At 42.3% G+C, this 20,032-nt stretch overlaps 1 protein-coding gene across 5 annotated transcripts; it reads left to right on the forward strand.

Moving 5' to 3' along the window:
* The first annotated feature begins 3,517 nt into the window (after positions 1-3,517).
* LOC120574880 (flocculation protein FLO11-like) lies at positions 3,518-19,537 on the forward strand. 5 transcript variants are annotated; one of them, XM_039825373.1, is made up of 6 exons: positions 3,518-4,342; positions 5,783-5,950; positions 11,334-11,458; positions 11,886-15,234; positions 15,377-15,409; positions 17,140-17,252. In XM_039825373.1, exons 1-5 carry the CDS (start codon positions 3,890-3,892, stop codon positions 15,404-15,406), a joined length of 4,125 nt encoding a protein of 1,374 aa, XP_039681307.1. In that variant the 5' UTR covers positions 3,518-3,889; the 3' UTR covers positions 15,407-15,409; positions 17,140-17,252. The 5 variants fall into 5 exon arrangements, with proteins under 5 accessions (XP_039681307.1, XP_039681308.1, XP_039681306.1 ...); XM_039825374.1 differs by having other exon boundaries at positions 17,123-17,208; XM_039825372.1 differs by lacking the exon at positions 15,377-15,409 and having other exon boundaries at positions 17,123-17,403.
* Positions 19,538-20,032: the final 495 nt, after the last annotated feature.

A 20,032-nucleotide genomic window follows, 5' to 3' on the forward strand; every position in this document is an offset into this window, starting at 1 on the left:
AAGAAGTTGAATGTGACCGTACCTTCACTGTAAGCATAAGGTGGCCACCCAGTGTCATGCACCGTGCACGAAAAGCCTTTTTGTGCACACAATTATTGCTGAAACGATTAAAAACGATTGTCAATTCATCTGCAAGTCAACTAACATAAAATGAATTACCAACTGTTTTAATTGATAAATAGTTAAAGGCTTTTATGAAGTAAAATGGTCTATTCTTGCCTCTTGCTGGTACCAGTTTTTCTGCTTCTCTCTACTCAACACCATTGTAAATGGAATGTCTTTACATTTTGTATGCTTAGTTTGATAAAACTGCAATTTGCACCTTTGGCTCTATGAACTTGCGATGGAAATTTTGTACTGGTTTCCAATATTTAACAGACTAAACGATTAATCCCCCCCAAAAAGGGATACAATAGTGATGATAACGGTTACATTAATGATGACAATAATCATTACTTGCAGCCCTTCAAACACTTCTGAAGTGTCACTGAAGTGCATTTAATACTGTGTTACAAAATTAATATGGTAATGATATTTGAATTAGTGTGTGACAACCTGATTTTAAATGTCGTAGCTCATGTACACGCCAGAAGAGATCTCATTGGCATTTAACAACAATAAGTATTATGTCTAAGTGTGTTTATGTGTGCGACTGAACAGCCCCCGATGACAAACACACACACACACACACACACACACACAACACACACACACACACTGTATGCATATATATGTCCTTAAGAATGTAAGCGCAGCGTACTCTGACAGTCGACTTGTACTATGCGAGGAATGCATCGCTGCTTCTCTCACCAGGATGTCATGTTTGAAATGAAGCAGGAAACAGGGGTTACATCCCATAATCCTCTGGACTGAATCACTTCTGTTTTGTTTTCTTTCACTCTTTTGTCTCCTCTTCTGTTTTTTTCTTTTTTAACAAACCACTTCTTTAATTAACACTGACAGAGTCACATCTGGCTTGTCAATGACAGTTAGTCAATAAACCACTGGCATCCAGCAGGGGAGAAGGAGAAATGAGTTTTTAAAAAAACTGCTGAGTCACTTTGAAGTGTTTGTATGATTGATAAAGGGCTTTTGGTATTTGTGTGTGTGTGTGTGTGTGTGTGTGTGTGTGTGTGTGTGTGTGTGTGTGTGTGTGTGTGTGTGTGTGTGTGTGTGTGTGAGTGTGTGTGAGACACCGAAAAACATTCACTATGACATATTTCTGTCATACACCAGAGGTGAGGCAACATAAGAATACTGGACGTCACAGACAAGCTGTCACAAAGAACAAAAGTGGAATGTAACACGTGAGAGAAAGAAAGTGAGATGAACAGGAGGGAAACTAAAGCAGAGTTATTAGACAGCAGTGGAATGAGACAGGATAGAGATTAGAAAATGCTAAAGGGTGAAAAACAGTGAGAGACAAAAAAAATAGGGGAGGAAGCAGATGCTACTGAGAAAAGATGGAAGGGCAGTGTGTCATTAATACCAAATGTGAAAGAGTGACAGTAAAAGAGCACGGTGCGTGAGCTGTGACATAGATGATAGGCAAAGGCGTTACAAGCAAATACAACAAAAAACAGTTGAACCAGTTTGACTGACTGACAGCCTCTGGCTGTTGAGGCCCTGACACTGAAAGAAGGTCTAACCGCGATCAGCCTGCAAACCAGTCCAACACCCAGCCGACCAGTAGGACAGTTTGAAAGATACTTGGTCATATTCGGCTGATCGGCAAGAGCAATAAATCAAAAAAATATGTGGGGCAGTTGATGAGTCAGCCAGTAATTTGGTCATCGTGTGATCAGCAGTGACAACCAGATAGAGAGGAAGTTGGAAATAATTAAAAGGGAATCAGGAAGACAAACCAAGCTGTGTCCCTTTCTCAATGTTAGTGGTAGGAACATTTTAGAATTACACCTTTGCAGCAAAACTAACATCCCAGTTTGTTACTTTGTCAGCGCAACCAACATTTACCACAAGCTCTGACCACTTCCCTAAAGTTTTTTCCCTTTTTCCTGTTAGCCCGACAGCACGCAAACGTACAGACATACCGACGGATGACGTCACAGTGAGCAGCAGGTTATATTCAATTTTTCAATTCAATTCAATTCAATTTTATTTATAGTATCAAATCATAACATAAGTTATCTCGAGACACTTTACAGATAGAGTAGGTCTAGACCACACTCTATAATTTACAAAGCCCCAACAATTCCAACAATTCCAGTAATTCCCTCAAGAGCAAGCAGTGCGACAGTGGCGAGGAAAAACTCCCTCTTGGGAAGAAACCTCGGACAGACCCAGGCTCTTGGTAGGCGGTGTCTGACGAGCCGGTTGGGGGTGTGATGAACAGTGGCGATAGTAGTCACATTAATAATGGAACAGTGACTGTTCCATTACCTCCTTACTGCGAAGTAACAGACATGTCAACCTTCAGCCTTTACTGTAATCTCTGTGTCCCACAGTTTTATAGATTATCTAATGACATGTAATTACATCCCACACATCTGCAGAGATCAATGCAGGCTGCATCGTGAGGCTGTAATTTATGATAAGTGAGTTCTTACCAATTTTAAGTAATTGAAAGTTTGCATACGCTCATGAAACTGCGTCGTATAACCTCAAGGCTGTTGATTCTTGAGAAGACATGTTACGTTGTCTTTTATTGTGAAGGGTTTCGTACATTTAACTTGTTTCTTCTTAATATTTTCGTGAGCGTTGTTGAGTCTTGTATGGATGTCAGATGCTACTTGTCATGTCTCTTTGTTTTTTTTCACTGAAGTATTGTAAATACATTATGTAGACCCCAGCAAGAGTAGATGCTGTTGTTGTAACAGCAGCTAATGAGGATGCATAAACTATATATATATATATATAAAAAAACTATTAACTTCTTAGTATTATCAAGTCTGGGAATTTAGTTGAAGCTCTGACACACATTGAGTGCTTTTATGTTTCTACAGAATGTAAAACTCATACTACAGAGTTCAAATGTCAGTTTTGATGCCCTGGGTAGGTTAACATGTCATTTTGGTTTAAGAAACTGTACTTTCTTATGCTTATTTTATAATAATAAATTAATTAATTAATACGAATATATGGTATGTTTCCTCCAGTTAATGTTTTTAGATCCCATTAATCCCATCCTAATCTCTTCATCTTGTTTTTTTTTTCCTTTCTATGAAGCAATTATGTGCTTCATTTTGATCTGTTTAAATGGTTTGTGGCTCTCTCCTCCTGGCAGGAAACATGACAGAACAGGTAAAACGGCACTGCACAGGTATGCATGTTCTGCTGATGGTTTTCATGCGATGCCTCATATTGATGAACTGCCACTCTAATGATTTAATAAGGTTTTGAGAAGGGAAGGGGTTTCCTCGTTAATTAACTTATTTCTCCGGCCACTTCTCGTTCCACAGTGCCCGCACACACACACATATATACACACACACACACACACGCGCGCGGTAGGAAAGCTGTACAGGTCACGTGGCAAAGGTGCGCATTTTTCGTTTGTGGGTGGATGTTTTGCCTGTCAGGGTCACACCTGTCGGGCGGTGCCGTCAGCGGGGTGTCACTCATTCACTCTCTCTGGACGGTTAAGTCGTTCATTTGGAACTGGGAATGACATGGCGGAGTGTTAATGCGTCATGGCCGGTGAAAGGGATTACATGGCTAACCGAAGAAGGGGACCACATGAAGTTATGTGTAACAAGTCTGGAGTTAAACTGCTCAGCTGTTTAAACCACAGATGAGCAATTAGAACATTTTAAGCTGCTTTCTTTACCCACAGTCTACATAGGTTTAGGAGAGGAACTGTGCCGTGATACTTGGTGTTATTATTATTATTTTCTTAAGTTTAAGTGGTTCCTTATTTTGTGCTGGAGACATGGCTCTGTCCCAGATACAGTGCCTGGACGATAACCACGTGAACCCGCGGAGGCACGAGTCCAAACCGGAGTTCTTGTACTGCGAAGACCAGCGGCTCGCGCTGGAGACGTTCCTGCGGGATGGTCGCGAGGCGTTTGTTAAGTACCTGGAGGCTCGCGAGCTGCGCGGCTTCCTCTCGGACCCGGAGTTGGAAACTCTCGCCGAGGCGGTGAAGCCCTATGACCCGGGCACGGATCTCTTTCCGGAGAATGCCGAGGACGACGAGCCCCCGCTGTCGCTGCACTACTGGCCCGACTTGTCGGATACGTCCATCCCGCAGATGGACCTGGGCTGGCCGGACAGCGTGTCTTACCGGGGGGTGACGCGCACTACTGTGTACGCGCAGCCACCCCTGGAGGGTCAGGCGCACATCAAAGAGGTTGTCAGAAAAATGATTGCGCAGGCGCAAAAGGTATGTTGGGCCACTATTTGCGATGTACTGTAGGTCTATGCTTAAGCCCTAATTTTCACTTTAGAAACAAATTAGACTGCTAGGCCTATATCCTAAAGTTTCTCAGTAAGTAACTCATTTCATATGGCCTACAGCAATGTTAAGTCATACAAATAATAACTTACAATTAAACATATGTGTAGACTATAACCGGTTGAAGGTGTTTTCCCCTTATTTGAGATAGCCTACTTGATTAATGAAAATATTAATCTCTGTTTAGCTCTGTCTGCTTAACATAAGACCTATATAGGCATATATAGTCGATATATGTATCTATATCTTTGTCTGTGCTGTATCTGTGCTCTCCAGTGTTGCTTATGCATGAATGAATGTCTGGTGTGTTCATTGACCTGACCTACTCTACCCATTTAAAAGGTTAACTGTAATGTTGACATAATGTTACCATGAGCAGCCATAGCTCTCAGTCCATATGAGGTCAGAGTACAGACTGTTGACCAAATGAGACAACAAAGAGTAAAGTGCAACTTGATTAAACTGCTTTATTATCTGGGACTAAAAGAAGTGCCGCACACTAACATGGTCTGTTATGTTGTATATTTGCATGATTATGCGCATTATCATGTATATAAGTGTGAGCTTATGTCAGTTCATGCGGCTGACTCGTCCGAAGACACAAGTTTATGTGACATGTTTTTATTTCTAAGCAGCTGTTCTTAGTGTTACTTGACTAAAACATCCAATGGGCATTTCCCTGAAGAGCCTCTGACCAAAAAAAAGATATATGGGTCATATCATTAGAGACCTGGGAGAATGTGCATAAATAAAATTTCTTTTGCTCAGGAAAAGTTGTGTGTGATGATTTATTTAAACCTGTGGAACAGCTTGAATCTTATTTGTCTTGGCAGGAAAGAGTAAACTTTATACTCACAGTGACGTCACGCCTGAAGTAGAGCTGGGTGATATGGAGAAAGTTAAATATCACGATATATTTGACCAAATACATCAATGTCGATAGTGCGGCGATATTGTAGGGTTGACTATTGGTGCTTTCACAATATTTACACAATATCTTTGATAAATAATCACCAGTAATGGTGACATAATTACTAAGTGGGTAAAGGCACATAATAGAACAGCTCTGTCTGGTAATTGCATCACTTTACTATAATGTAGCCTTTAAAACCAGGAAAAGACAACACCTATGTTGTATTACAATATTGTTATATCCAAAATTTAAGATCATATTTAGCCTTATATATCAATATCGATATAATATTGATATATTGCCCAGCCCTAGCCTGAGGCTTGATCCTACTGCGACGTAATATAAAGTATGAGCATGTATTTACTTACTTGCAAGCATAAACTGTGTATGCATGACATGTATGTCATAGGGATTTTACCATGTGTGTAATGTAAGTTGTGCGTGTTTGTCTCCAGGTAATAGCAGTGGTGATGGATGTGTTCACTGATGTCGACATCTTCAGAGATCTGCTAGATGCTGGCGTCAAGAGGAAGGTTTCGGTCTACATCCTGCTGGCACGCACAACACTACCTCATTTCCTGTCCATGTGTCAGAGAGCCAACATGCACCCGGGTCACCTCAAGGTGAGACAGCGCCGCTCTGACGTTTAGCATCAAAGACCAAAGATTAGTTGTATACTTAAAGTGAAGTAAAAAAAAATCAAATTTCATGGCAATCTGGCCTTATTTTGCTCTAGATCACGCTGTTGGGCAGACTGAGTAAGACATATATTGGCGTTTGTCATGATAACCAGTGAAAAGTTCATTATCAATTGTTAAAGGATAAAATGTCCTAGTTCCAATTCTATATAGAGTAAATGTTTTACTAACGGAGAGTGAATCTTTGACCTTTGGATAGTGGGTGGGGGGAAATACATCTGTAAGGCACTGTTGTAGAACAAATGATCTTTTGAAAGAATGACAAATAACTGAAGTCAAGAGGTTTTTATTAGCATGGATAAGTGAAAGCACATGCAATCTCTTCCTTTCTTTCTTTCTTTCTTTCTTTCTTTCTTTCTTTCTTTCTTTCTTTCTTTCTTTCTTACCTTCTTTCTTTTTCTTTTTTTTCTCTATTTCTCTCTCTCTCTCTCTCTCTCTCTCACACACACACACACACACACACACACACACACAACAACAACCTACAAATCCTCCCAGCTGGCACTGTACCATAGATAATTCTCGTACTTTGAGTGTTTTTATTCCATAATTGGCCGGTTACCATGAAAAACACGAGTTATAAAACACATTTTAGGCATGTTGGAACACGTAGAAGTAAGTAAGACAAAATACAACACTATCTTCAATGAATTGTATTCTTGACTTAATCTTTTGATCAAGGTGCCAAGTCGGCCTATAAAAATGTTTCTGTAGATGGTAGGCCACAGGGGTGTGAATCTTTACTGGTCTCATGATTCGATTACGATGATCCTGTCGGCGATTCGAATTGATTTGATATCACGATGCGTCACGATGCGTCACCTCCTCAATATTATTATGTATTGCTACGCTTGGTTTTTTATCAACAAATTCACGCAGTCGTATATATGAACTCCCCTTTTTTTTATTGTATCTGCTCTTAAAAAAGACACTTCCTGAATGTAATCGAGTCTGAACACAGCAGGCAACAGACAAAAGGCAAACACAAAAGATGCAGCGCCCGAAAAATTTTTACTTGCTTGCTTCAGTGCTGCTGCGTTGTTCCTCCTTCCTATAGGAGAACCATTTAGATAACCCAATATACAGTAGGGCGGGGTTGGATCATTTCCATGAACAGACTGATCTCATGAATTGGCGTATGTATGACACGCCAATTTGTATTCCGTTTTTGCATGTTATGAAGACGCATAATCGCATTTTTGCGTGTATATCAACGCAAATCGGCCGCCATTGGCCTATATTGCGAGTCCATTTCCGCCGTAGCGAGTGGTATAAAGGAACGGGGGATTGGGTAAGGAGGTAGGTTAGGGTGGTGGATGGGTAAAACACAGGACTTTCACCTGGGAGAGCCGGGTTTGCGCCTCGCGTGTGGCGATTTTTTCGGCTGTTTTTTGTTTTAAATTTTTTGTTTTTAATAAGCCTTACCCAATGTTTCTTTCCTAAACCCAACCATTTGTTGTTGTCGTAAGCGTGTTTTAGTCGTTATTTTCCGTGTTTTTGTCACTGTTTTGTTACTAAAGCCTTTCCCTGTGTTCTTTTCCTAAACTCAACCATTTTTTTTTTCTTGCCAGGCGTGTGACGTTGTTCTCGCGAAGTAGTGTCGCAGTTCTCTCCGATAAGCGCAACGCGGGCGCAGGCCATCGGTGGGTCTGTTTACATCAGCTGTTTCCAGCGTGTATCATACACGTGGATAGCTTAAAATGGCGTAAAATAACACGCCATTTGGCTTTATGAAAGTGGCGTATATATTTACGCAAAGTCATGATGCCATGTTGCCATGAAGGTTCCCAACCCGACTTATTATGTTTCAAAGTTTCATTTACTGTTGAGGTAAATAGTGGTTTGGATCAGTATTCGGACGGAAGAAGTGATACATTGAAGTAGCAGAAATCAGTATTTAGGAGACCTCAAGAGATGTTACTAGAAACACACACATGCATTTGCGCAATGCTGTGAGGTTGTCTACCTGCTTTATTCTCATTGCAACAATTGCTGCTTTTTGAAATATCTGGTATTTTGTTGTTTTTATGTACATTCTTAGGGATGTCTCAATCATGTTTTTGGCCCCAAATCCAAGTACAGTGTGCAAACCTGCCGACAGTAATGGAGCTGCACAGTGCACTATGGCCTCAAGTTGCCCTACGTTTAAATTAGTCAAATGTTTGATCACAGAATGGCTATGCATTAGGACTGCAAATCCGGTGTCACAGCTTTCCTTGAATTGTTTTCCATTTTGTACAATGCTCTGTAGCACAGGTGTAACGCTCAGGCATGGTACACTTGAGAAATGTTGCAGAAATACATGCAAAGCAGTCGTTATTATAACCAAAATCGGCTCTGCTGGTGTCACATGTTGACACTTGTAGTCAGAGCGAATATCATTATTGGTGATATGTATTTTTTTACAACGCGGTGTTAACAAAGAGATCCAGGGTTTTTATGGAGCTCAACGAGACGTGTTTGACAGATGGCATACTTAGAGCTACAGTACACTTGGCCATAAATTATTATGTATCCATATCTCGGTCATATACTGTGTCTGTGCTGGGATCTGCCCATTAAATTGTCCTGTATCCTTCTACGCAAGTCTCTGACAGAATCCTGTCACTGTGGCTACTATGTGGCATCCCAAAACATGTGATATCCCAGGGTACAGTTGTACAAGTGGCAGTTATGACCAGGAACAGTGATATGCAGCTAACGCAAACTCTCCCAATATGTCGGGGACTCGAGCCTGGGCTGCTGAATCGAGGATGACTCGCAGAAAGAGTAGAAGACAGATGTGACAAATGTGAGTTTTCACTGTGCGCTATAAGTGACAAGAGGTAGAAGGTGGAGGAGTGGATAGACAGGATGGGAGGAGGAGCAGATAAGTGGCGAGATTAGAGTATTTTGACAAAGAGGTGCCAGATTCTTCTTAATCTTCAGTCTGAGTGGGGTTTCAACTCTAACAGTGACCCTTGACCCTTTCGGCTGTGGACTGAGGGTTCGACCACTTAACATACAGTTTAGAGCTGAATACACACAGCAATTTGCTGATTTGATAAAATCAGTTGGCAAAAGTAATGTACTGAGGGAAAAAGAGTTAAGGGTGTGACCAAAAAAATGTTTCTACTGTGAGACAAGCCACACCAGGAATAATCGGCTGCATCAAGACAGCTGGTTATATAACTTGTTGGCTGCATTCTGCATTGTTCAGAACCTGGCCCCTCCATACAGACGTGGCTCATGAAGTTGTGTCTTTCAGCGGAACTAAAGGCCTTCCCCAAATGAGATGGTCTAAATCTAAACTCACAACAACCAAAGTAATGGTGTGTTAGTCAAATGTTCTAGGGGGACCTCAAACAGCCTATCAAGAGCTGGACATCTACTACCAAACAATGTCAGGCGGACAACACAGTCATGCTGAAACTGTATTTCACTTTACATATCACATTGTATGTATTTGCCATATTTTGGAATGATAGCGATTTTGGGTTGCAGTTTTTGTTTAACGGTTTGTGATCCCACATTTCCTTGCATTTAACGGACAAATAAACCCCATATTTAAGGTATATTATTTACACCATGCAGGGCTGCTATATGTACCATTGACTCATTACCAACGTAAACTAAACACCTGCATCACATGATGTTTGAGTTTCCTTGTTTTTAAGGACTACCTGAACACTCCAATAAACAACTGTGGACAAATAATGGATTATGGGAAACTAAGGGAACCAAATTCCATCAAAAAAGGACTGCATATGCCAAAATTAGAATGCAGTTTTTGTATTTTCGTACAGATGTTGGTAAGCAAGTCTGTTCTATATAAAGACATGAAGTGAGTCAGAGTGAAAGTGAGTGAACTGAGAATGACTTGATAGACAAAGTGTTTAGCGCAAGGTACCTTTCATGTGTAATTCTGTTATCTGAAAGGTATGTAGCACCATTACCTGTACCACCCATTTATTATCATGAACTTTAGTTAAACGTTAGCACTCATTGAAAAAATAAAATTGCTTTACAGCTATAAAGTCACACCTGGAGGCCGGTCAGAATGGCAATCCATCACACTAAATTCTTAACTATGAGATTGTGTTGACATCATGGATTATGGAAACATTTTCAAAAGGCAACCTCATCTGGCTGGACCAAACAAGAAAGCAACAGTCTTTTTTGTATTCCAATGCAGGAAACATCTTAAGTGGACAGAGAACTGAGCCCTGCAGGACACCAGGTTTTAATCGGAGGAAAGCCTGATACAGAAGTATCTTTTACAGTATATGTGCCGTGTTTGTCAGACAGAGATAAGCAAAGCAGGCAAGCTCCAACACAGACCGACAAAGGTCGAGACAATTGACGAGCGTGGTGTGGTCCATGGTGTGAAATGCAGCACTCTAATCAAGAAAAGATAGAGGTTAACTCAGAATCCATGGGACTTAACATCATGTTGTTTGTGTAAGAGTAACACACATTGGATGCGGTATGTGTAATTGATCAGCAGATTGAAACAGAGGAGCGATGTGCTTAAATTTAGGGTGGAAAGTGGTACGTTACTGCTCCTACCGTCTAAGTATGGCACCATGGTTTTTATTAAAAGTACTTATATTTCTAACAAACAGTTGTGGGTTACACATACAGACTACAGTTTGTTAAAACTTCTATTTTGTAGGGTTAGCTGTGCACGTGAAAAACTGTCTACATAACATATGCTTTACAAGTGTCATTGTGAGCATAATTGAATGCTTTGATCACATTACAGTAGTTTAGAGGATGGTGCTGGTAAGACAATACACAGGTCTGTGCAGTATCCCTGCCCTTTTCATTTTATTTACATAGGGTGACCATATTTTGATTTCCAAAAAAGAGGACACTCGACCCGGCCTTGAGACAAATTCAGCCAGGCTTCTCAGAGGTTACTGAACATGCTTTATTATGCTTCAATGGTGCAAAAATAACTGTAATAAAATAAAATAAAATCTGTAACAACCTGTAACAAAAGTTACCTACCCGGACAGTAGGTAAAAAGTGGACATGTCCGGGCAAAAGAGGACGTTTGGTCACCCTAATTTACATATACAGTACCCTGGCCATCAATCAGCCAACAAATATTCCAAAAGGAAGATAACATCACCTCATGAAATTATAAAAAATAACTTTTGTTCTTTGTATTCTTGATACTAAATGCTATGCATATTTGTTGTGATTGTAATTTCTGGTTAGTTTTCCTTGTCATTGTTTTGCAACTCTACATCACGCAGGTCCCAGGTTATAAAGTTAGCTCTGAATCTGGAGAAGACATGACATCTATCAATGTGTGTTACAGAACCTTCGTGTACGCTGCACAGATGGAGCAGAGTTCTACACTCGGTCCTGCACCAAAGTCACAGGGCGAATGGGACACAGATTCATGTTCATTGATGGAGACAAAGCTGTATCTGGGTCGTACAGGTCAGTGTGTGTGTGTGTGTGTGTGTGTGTGTGTGTGTGTGTGTGTGTGTGTGTGTGTGTGTGTCTCTGTGTGCTGTACCTGTCTTTGTTTGTGGCATGGATAGATGCGAATAAAGAATGCACTGTGTCTGTTCAGGTTCAGTAGCATTATTTACACACTAGACAAACAGGTTATAAATGTATTCAATGTACAACAAAAACAAATACATTTACTGTGCAGTCCCTAAGTAAATGGACAATTATGCATTTACTTTTGGCTCTGCACACTAATTGGAGGCTGTACACCATCCACCATATATGCATAGTTGCCCCAGTTGTCAGCCTGGTTCAGTTATTGCTATTTATACTTATTTTATGAAGTTTGTTTTGCAATGTCTTGGTTTTACTTCAAAGTAGTCTAACTTTGTATTTGCTGTATATTCTGTAGTTTCACTTGGACGTCATCGCGTCTGGACACAAGTCTCATCACCGTGGTTACAGGCCAGGCAGTGGAAGCCTTCGACAGGCTGTTTCGCATCCTCTACTCAACCTCCAGCTTGGCTGACCTCCGGAAGGTCGCCACGGAGCCTGAACCTGAGTTGGAGGCCCTCCCACCGCCAGTCGCAGTAGCCCCTCTTTCTGCTGATATTGCAAGGAAACTGAACAGCCCCAAATATGCTCTGGTTACCTTAGGCAAGCCCAGCCCCACCCCTTCTGTTGGCCCCGAAGAGTCCCAAAATCCAAAGAACTCCAAGAACCCAGAAACGAAGAACGGGTGGCGGAGTAGGGCTAACAAAGAAGCCATACAGGAGACTCCTTCCATCCACCCCGGACTCAGCAATCTAGAGAAAGCATGCTTGATGTCATACCTGCCCACCTGGCCAGAACCTGATCCCCCCAGTGATGTAATTGGGTTCATTAACATTCGTGATGCCAGCAAACCGAATCAGGTCCATCTACAGAGATCTGAGATGTTTGAAACCAGCCAAGCGGTCAGGTTTAGCAGTCCATTCAGCATGCCTAAGGAAATCCTGCCAGAAGTCGCCAAGCCCAGACAGTTTACTGCTAAATATGAGGAGATGAATAAACTCCAACTAGCACAAGATAAAACAAAGGCTGAAGAGTCGCTGGTAGGCATAGCACAGCCAACACAAGTCAATGCAGGGCCTGGTGACTTGAATGGCAAAGCAGAGGCACCTGCACAGAAATCACCTGCATCTGGACCAAAGTGTGAATCCGACAAAGACACGACTAAGACTCTCAACATTGAGAGCAAACGGCACTCAAACACACCCACCAACCAAGATACAAGCCATAACACCGCACTGCCCCTCAGTGCAAACACACCTCGCCAATCTAGCAGCAAAGCATCCACTCCTACCGTTGGGAGGCCTTCACACACCACACAAACTGTCACCACCCTCCCCGGATCGAACACTAAAAAAGAAGCAGAAAGTGATTTAAACACACAACAACATGATATTGTGAACAAGTCGCATGTCCGGGAGTCGAGCAGTACACACGCCCCACAACTGTGTCCCGCTGACTCAAACACAGAATCACAGACACAAACGAAGACGGTGCTGCCACATACAGAATCACACACGCAGCCACAAAACGTCTCTGACATGACCCCTAACGTCCAGACTCCCACCGTCAACAGCCACATGTCCTCCTCTTCCGCTTCTGCCACGCGCTCTCCGTCTGTCAGTTCAACCTCCCTTTCTGAAAACAATTATGTCTCCATTACTACAAGCACGACTCCCGGTACCTGTTCTTCTTTGTCTTCCATCAGCTCTTCTTCCTCCATTCCTCCTTTGACCTCTGCTCTTACACCCCTCAATCCTCCCCCTCCCTCTTCCTCACCATCCCCATGTTTGAACTCAACCCCACCCATCCCTAAACCTCGTACACTCCAGCTGGTTATCAAAGGTGGCGTCATGTGCAATGGCCAGAAGCTGCCGGAGTTAAGTGTTGTCAGGAGGCCTGAGGCGAGCATAGGGCCGCTCGCGGTCCACGATGAGCCCGATGTAGCAACCGTGGCGCAGACATCGCCAGAAAAAGTGCCTGAGACAACAAACAACAGTGGAAGCGAGACAAGAGCCCAGAAAGCTGCAGAGAACACAGAAAGAGCTCCACGGCAAAAACAGAGTGGGACTTCCCAAGCGACAAAGAAGGAAGTAGTTGGACGACATGATGACATTGCAAGAATGCAGTTTGTTGCTGGAAACAACCCAGAAGAACAGTCTCATGTTTTCATTGCTGATGCGCCAAAGGCAGAGAGTTTGAATAGTCAAGAAATAATTCCAAAAGATGTCGAACCCAAGACTTTGACGTCGATAGACTGCAAATTAACCCCACAGATAGACTGTGAAGCCACACTACAGACAGAGATAAAGGCTCCAGAAAGAGCTTTAACAGGCTGTGAGTTTTCTAAAGGACAAAGTGAAAAAAGTGAGAGTGTGACAGAAGGCAAAACATACCTTGCAAGAGCACATGCACCTCAGAGAATATCATATAGTGAGTTGATGCCACAAGATATAGATACATTAGAGACTGTGGATTCCATAAAAGCTCCAACACACACTCCTGTTTCTTCCACACACTTATCCAAAGACAGTGCTGGTGACAGCACACACACATCAGTCGCAGACACACAAGGTAATCCAGGTTTCACACCAGCACAACACACAGACAACACAACAGACAACATGCCCGCTGCAAAACATAACACACAGGGCAGCTTTCAAGAACAATCTCCTAAAGCACGGAGCGGCACGCACACACCTGAAGGACCCCTGCGTTTACGTCTCCCCGAAAAACTCACGCCAGACTTACGTTCGATGACGCCTGAAAGAGAACCACGTTCACTCACAGCTCTCATACGCACTCCAACTCCAGACGGGTATCTTCCACTTACGCCCAGCACCCCAGACTCACGAACGCACACGCCGGATCCGCGGTCATACACTCCAGACTTTCGAACGCCTACGCCCGACGAGTATTTCTCACCAAGAGCGGACTCCGCTCTGTCCACCACCTCAGAGGATTCGTTTTACGAATGTAACGACTCTCCTTTCCACGAGGCTGTTTTGGAGCGAGCAGCTTCCAGCAACCACGGGAGGACAGAGGATCGTGTTTGCGTTACGCACACAAATACTCCAAATGATACAACCACCACCAGCAGTCCTGCACGCGCAAATTCGAACACTCGTGCTGCTACATTAGGCACTACAGACAGGAATACCTCGAGCAGTGAAACACAGAGTTTGTCTAGGCCTGCTGGAGTCTCCTCTTCGTCTTCTTTACTTGAGAAGGAAGTTAAAATGGTGGAGGAAAAAGAAAGCACAAATGAAGAAGAGGGTGGGAGAGAAGAGGATGAAAAGGGGAGAAAACTGAGTGCGGCAGAGAGGAGGACAGAGGGGGATAACCAGGGGACGGAGACGAGAGGCAGCGAGGAAGCTAAGAGAACAGCCGACCGTTTTAAACAAGGTAAAGATTTGACAGAGGCAGTAGAAAAAAACGAGGAGGCCCAATACCAAGCCCCGAAGAGAGAGATGGCGCTGAACCATTCGCCAGCAGGGAGAGCGGTCGACGGAGGAGTGACCCCAGGAGAATTAACCAACGAAAGAACGGAGCTAAAGCAATTGCCCACAGGTGACCTTCAACCAAAGAAGGCATCTTCTGAGGAAAAGAGAGCAGACAAAGAGAAGGCAGTTGACAAGGCGCCATCAGGTCCCAGCAGTGTGGAGAGGAGAGACAGGCCCCATTCAGCCACAGAGACTGATGGACAGAAGGTATGAACAGTAAGGTGGCGGAAGTTTGCATCTTTATATTCAAAGTAATTCTCCTCATCAGCATCAAAAATAGCTCTTGAAGCCACTGTGCAGGTAATCTAATTGAAATTTTCTTTAATTTTCTAATTTCTGAACTTTGCAGTATTCTGTTCAGCGTACACCAGTGATGTAAAGGGTAAGCACAGTTTACCCACTTTTTAAGGGGGACCTAGTGTAAGTCTTTATATTTCATAAAAAGTGGTAGTGACAGTAGTTTACCTGAGCTAAATGAAGAGAACTCATCATCATTCAGCAGTTTTGCATTTTTACAGCACCAAGTATAATATTTGTGCAGATATTTTATCTCGATGTCGGCAGTAAAAAAGTTAGATTTAAGGTGTGAATATGAATGTATTAAGTGATAAAACATTTCTGAATAGTGGAGAAAGTTTCGCCAGTCACTGATAATTCTGGCGGTATTTCACCACACTGCACCATGCCAAAGGATAACATAATAATGACATATTACTTTTAAAAATGATGGATTTAAGCTTTACAGAAAAAGTTTAATGGGAAATACGCTGATTTGCTTCCTTGCCGAAAGTTAGATGAGAATTTTGATACCGCTCGTACACGTTTGATACATTTCTGTAGACTGTCTGTACCGAAAATAGGAATCTACTGCCAGCAGCTGGCTAACTTAGCTTAGCACAAAGACTGGAAACAGGGGGCTTTAACAGTTGCCAGGCAAGAGGACACTCCCGTAAAAGGATGATTTGTCGTTTTTACTCCAATGTTTTTTGTACAGATTAAACAAGTCTAAATAAGTCTACAACTGCTGGTAGATAGATTTTGTTACATTTGGACAGAACCTGGCAAGCTGTTTCCCCCTGTTTCCAGACGCTGTGCTAAGCTAAATAAGCCAACTGCTAACTGCGGTAGCTTTATACATAGGATTGGGCATCGAGAACCGGTTCCAACTTGGAATCGGTTCCAAGGGGGTGACCTATAGCTCACCTGGTGAGAAAAAAAACAGCCTGGTAAAACTGTAAATCACCATTGCATCGCAATCAAGAATCGATTAGAACCGTAATCGTAAACAACAATCGGAGTAAGAATTGTTCAAATCAAATCGATGCCCACCCCTCTTCATACAGACACGAGAGTGGTATCAATCTTCTCATCTAACTCTCAGCAAAAATTATAAAAAAATGTTCTCAAATTATCAAACTTTTCCTTTAATTGAACCTTTTTTCACTAATAAGCTAACGTTTAATGAAAATGAACCTTGAGTTGCATTAACCAAAATGATCTTTCAATGAACTGTGTATGCAGTGTATTTTGCAAGGTTACCATTTCTTGTGTGTGTGTGTGTGTGTGTGTGTGTGTGTCTAGGTCTGTTGAGTATGCGCCAGCAGTGCATCACTAACTTTGAAGCACACGATACTTGTTCATTATTGAACAAGGAGACTGTGTGAATTAAAGTGACATAGTTTTAATGAGGCACCGCACGCAGTCACACACCGATGCAATATTGATGAATCGGTAAAAGATTGATGGTTTCACATTTATGCCGTAGTTTAACTCACTCGCCGTTGAACTAAGTCTACGCTTTTTATCTAACAATAGTCCTTACAAGTCAGGGAAGTGTTGCTGGCATGTTTTAACTCTGTTCTGTCATGTAAGATTAACAAGAGCCGCAATAAAACAGATCTCACGATTGCACCCAAGTACCTCTCTTTTCCATCGCTCGGCACTGCCTTTGTAAGTGCAAAATTTGTTACGCTGCATTGTATGTAAGCCAGCACACTAATAGAATACATTAAAAGACATTGGTGTTATAATTAACCCCAGTCAAATGTATTGATACCTCATCATACATATATTATACATTTCTTCTTATCTCCAGTCTCTTCTCTTCTCTAGCTTTTGCACACTTCTCCCAAAACCCCTCGAGGACAGCAGCAAGACAGTAGAGGGCCCTCCCCTTCCCGACCATCCAGACCCCCTCGACCCCTCTCAGCCACCCAGCCTCGTCCCTGGGGAAGCTGTCAGCTGAACCAGGCAGAAAGCAAGGCGCTCCACAGTAGTTTCCAGGTCTTGGCTAATACCTCATCCCCTCGCAAACCGCCATCCACACCCCCTCCTCCAGTGACGGCGAGGGCTGTCGGGTCTGCAGCAGGGAGGAAGCAAGCCGAAGCCCCCCGCGGCCAGCACAGCCTCCTCTCCCGACCGCCTCTGGCAGCGCAGGGCAAGATGGTCGCTGGCCAGTCGCAGAATCAACATCCTTACTTAAAATCCCCGGGCTCCTTTCGCCACACGCACTCTAACAGAGAGGCGCAGCTCCATCCTCCTTCCCACAACCAGACGGCATCACCGCAGGAAGCACGTTGGCAGGAAGAACCAAGTGCTCCATTTAGCTTCACTTTTAGCAGGCTGTACAACCTCAAGGGCCTAAAGGACAAGATGAGCAAGCTGCCAGCACAGAGCAAGAGAGTCAGAGCCAGCTCTCCGGGACAGGGACGTAAGAGCTCCAGCTAGTCTGGTAACGTCAGTCATCCTGGTTTTTAATATTATAAGACCTCAAGCCAAAGAAATGGCAGGTTAAAATAAAGAATAGAGATAGAAAACTGTCTCCTCTCACCTCCAAGAAAAAAGCTTGACTTAACCCAGTGTGTGTACTTTCCCAAATTCCCAAAATAATATAAATAATAATAATCTGTCATGTGAGCTCAGCCAAGGATTGGCTCTGCAGCACCTTTTTTAACCATAAGTGTTACTTCTTGCTAACGCAAACTTTGACCTATGACCCATGACATGTGGGATTGTCTCGTCTGATGGAGGACGCACTTTAAATTGTTTTCCACATGGCAGTGTGAAACCTTTGCAGGACGTAGCTCCATTACTGGACCAAACAAAGAGTGATTGGATAAGTGGTTTTCTTTTTTCTCCTGGCTTCTCATTTTTAGAGATGATTCTTAGTCTCAAACTTTTGAAATTCTTTTCATGTTGAAAATCCAGCTGCCTTTTCTGGCTGAAATTTAGGAGGTTGTGACCTCTGATGCTGTCAATGGCCTGGACATATATGGAACTGAACCATAGCTGCCTCCCCTAAATTATGACACGGTTTTAGCTTTTTCACCCACCTGGTCTAAGTTATCGAAAAACTGAATAATGGAGTTGTTTTCCATTTTCAAATGAAAACTTGGATATTTTATATATATATATCTTATATATTGTTTGTGTGACCAAAGAAAATGAACACCAGGAACACACAGTATGTAAATCATATGTAAAGCCAGAAGTTTGCCTTTTACATACTGCACGTCAGATAGGCTGCTGTGACTTTGATCCACTGTACATATACTGTGGATTGTGCAAAAACAAAAGCGGTTGCTTCCTGAATTCACTGATACATTTGAATGAAATTCCTTAAATCAACCACTTACTCTTTTTTTGTCATTTCATTCAGAGAGATTAGAAATGTGGGAGATGTTCTTTGGTTAGAATAGTATGGTATCTCGGGATAGTGCTATGTCAATGTGAATTTGTATTTGTAAATATTTCCAACATACAGTATTGTATGTGCAGTGTGACTGGGAGTCATTACAATGCACATTAATAGAGTTTGAAATAGGTACAATGACATGCCTGATGAAAGCAAACATGAAATGTACGGCATTACAGATGTACTGTATTTTTGTGCGATACTGAACAATGCAAAAAAAATAAAAAACACTGAATGTCACGGACCGCTGTTCCAGAGGTTTAATATGCTCTACCACCACTTTAGATTCTGTGAGCAGACAAATAAGTAAATGCTCAAATGGCTAACGTCATGACAGTGGCGGTTTTCATTGTGTTTATATGAGTTGAGTGGGAGTATTTGTCCCACATTTGTGCTATAACAAGCCAAGTCTCTCCTCTTCACTGGATTTAAGTGTTTACAATACAAATTTGAATGCTGAAACTGTTGATGCAGAATCGCACCTTATTGTTTTTTGATGTCTCACACCTTTATTGTGGTTATTTTGTACTCTTCCATTGTGCGATGTACATAGAAACACTAAAGGGGTCAGGTAATTGATTTATTTGTTGTTTACACCATATGCCATTTACATTCAAAAGGCTTTTTGCCTGCAAGTCTGTGCCCAAACAAAGCATAAGTTAGAGACGAGCCCAGTCAACACCACACAAGACAGGCCAATTACTCTGAAGACAGATACAGATGTATGACAACAGAGTACAAGATGCCCTTGAAGGAATGTGTAAATGGGCAGAGTTGCTGTTTTGCATGACAAATAAACTCATTGATGACATCGATGAAATGGCTGATGTGTACATAATTCATGTGTGGTTTGACAGAAAAACAACACACACAACAAAATGAGAGAAGCTCCAGGCTGTCATCTTGTTATGGGAGACAGACAATGAATTTGTGTACTGTGCTGAATGTTTGTTTAACTCTTCACTTTTAAACCAGCTTTATTTGACTGCAGTGAATCTCTATATCACTGTTGGGCTCTGCGAGCGCTTGTGATCATTTTGTCGTGGGTTGGATTTTGTAATCCGCTCCTAAGGGAGGTGTTGACATGAAAAGAAAACAGGGATTGAATTTTTTTTAATGAAATTTAGATTGCGAATCATGGGCGGCTGCCCTTTGGAGCTGTGAAAAGCTGCTCTGCATGCCGACTGAGATGTACTAAACATCTGAGTTATCTCAGTGCATTTCTTTTAGCAGCCTCAGTCCTGTCAAAAAAAAAAAAAAAATGTCAGAAAGAAGCGAGCAGAGGTACTGTACAGTCCCACAATGCCTCTG

The sequence above is a fragment of the Perca fluviatilis genome, chromosome 15 (genome assembly GCF_010015445.1).
Source record: "Perca fluviatilis chromosome 15, GENO_Pfluv_1.0, whole genome shotgun sequence".
Taxonomy (NCBI): Eukaryota; Metazoa; Chordata; class Actinopteri; order Perciformes; family Percidae; genus Perca; species Perca fluviatilis.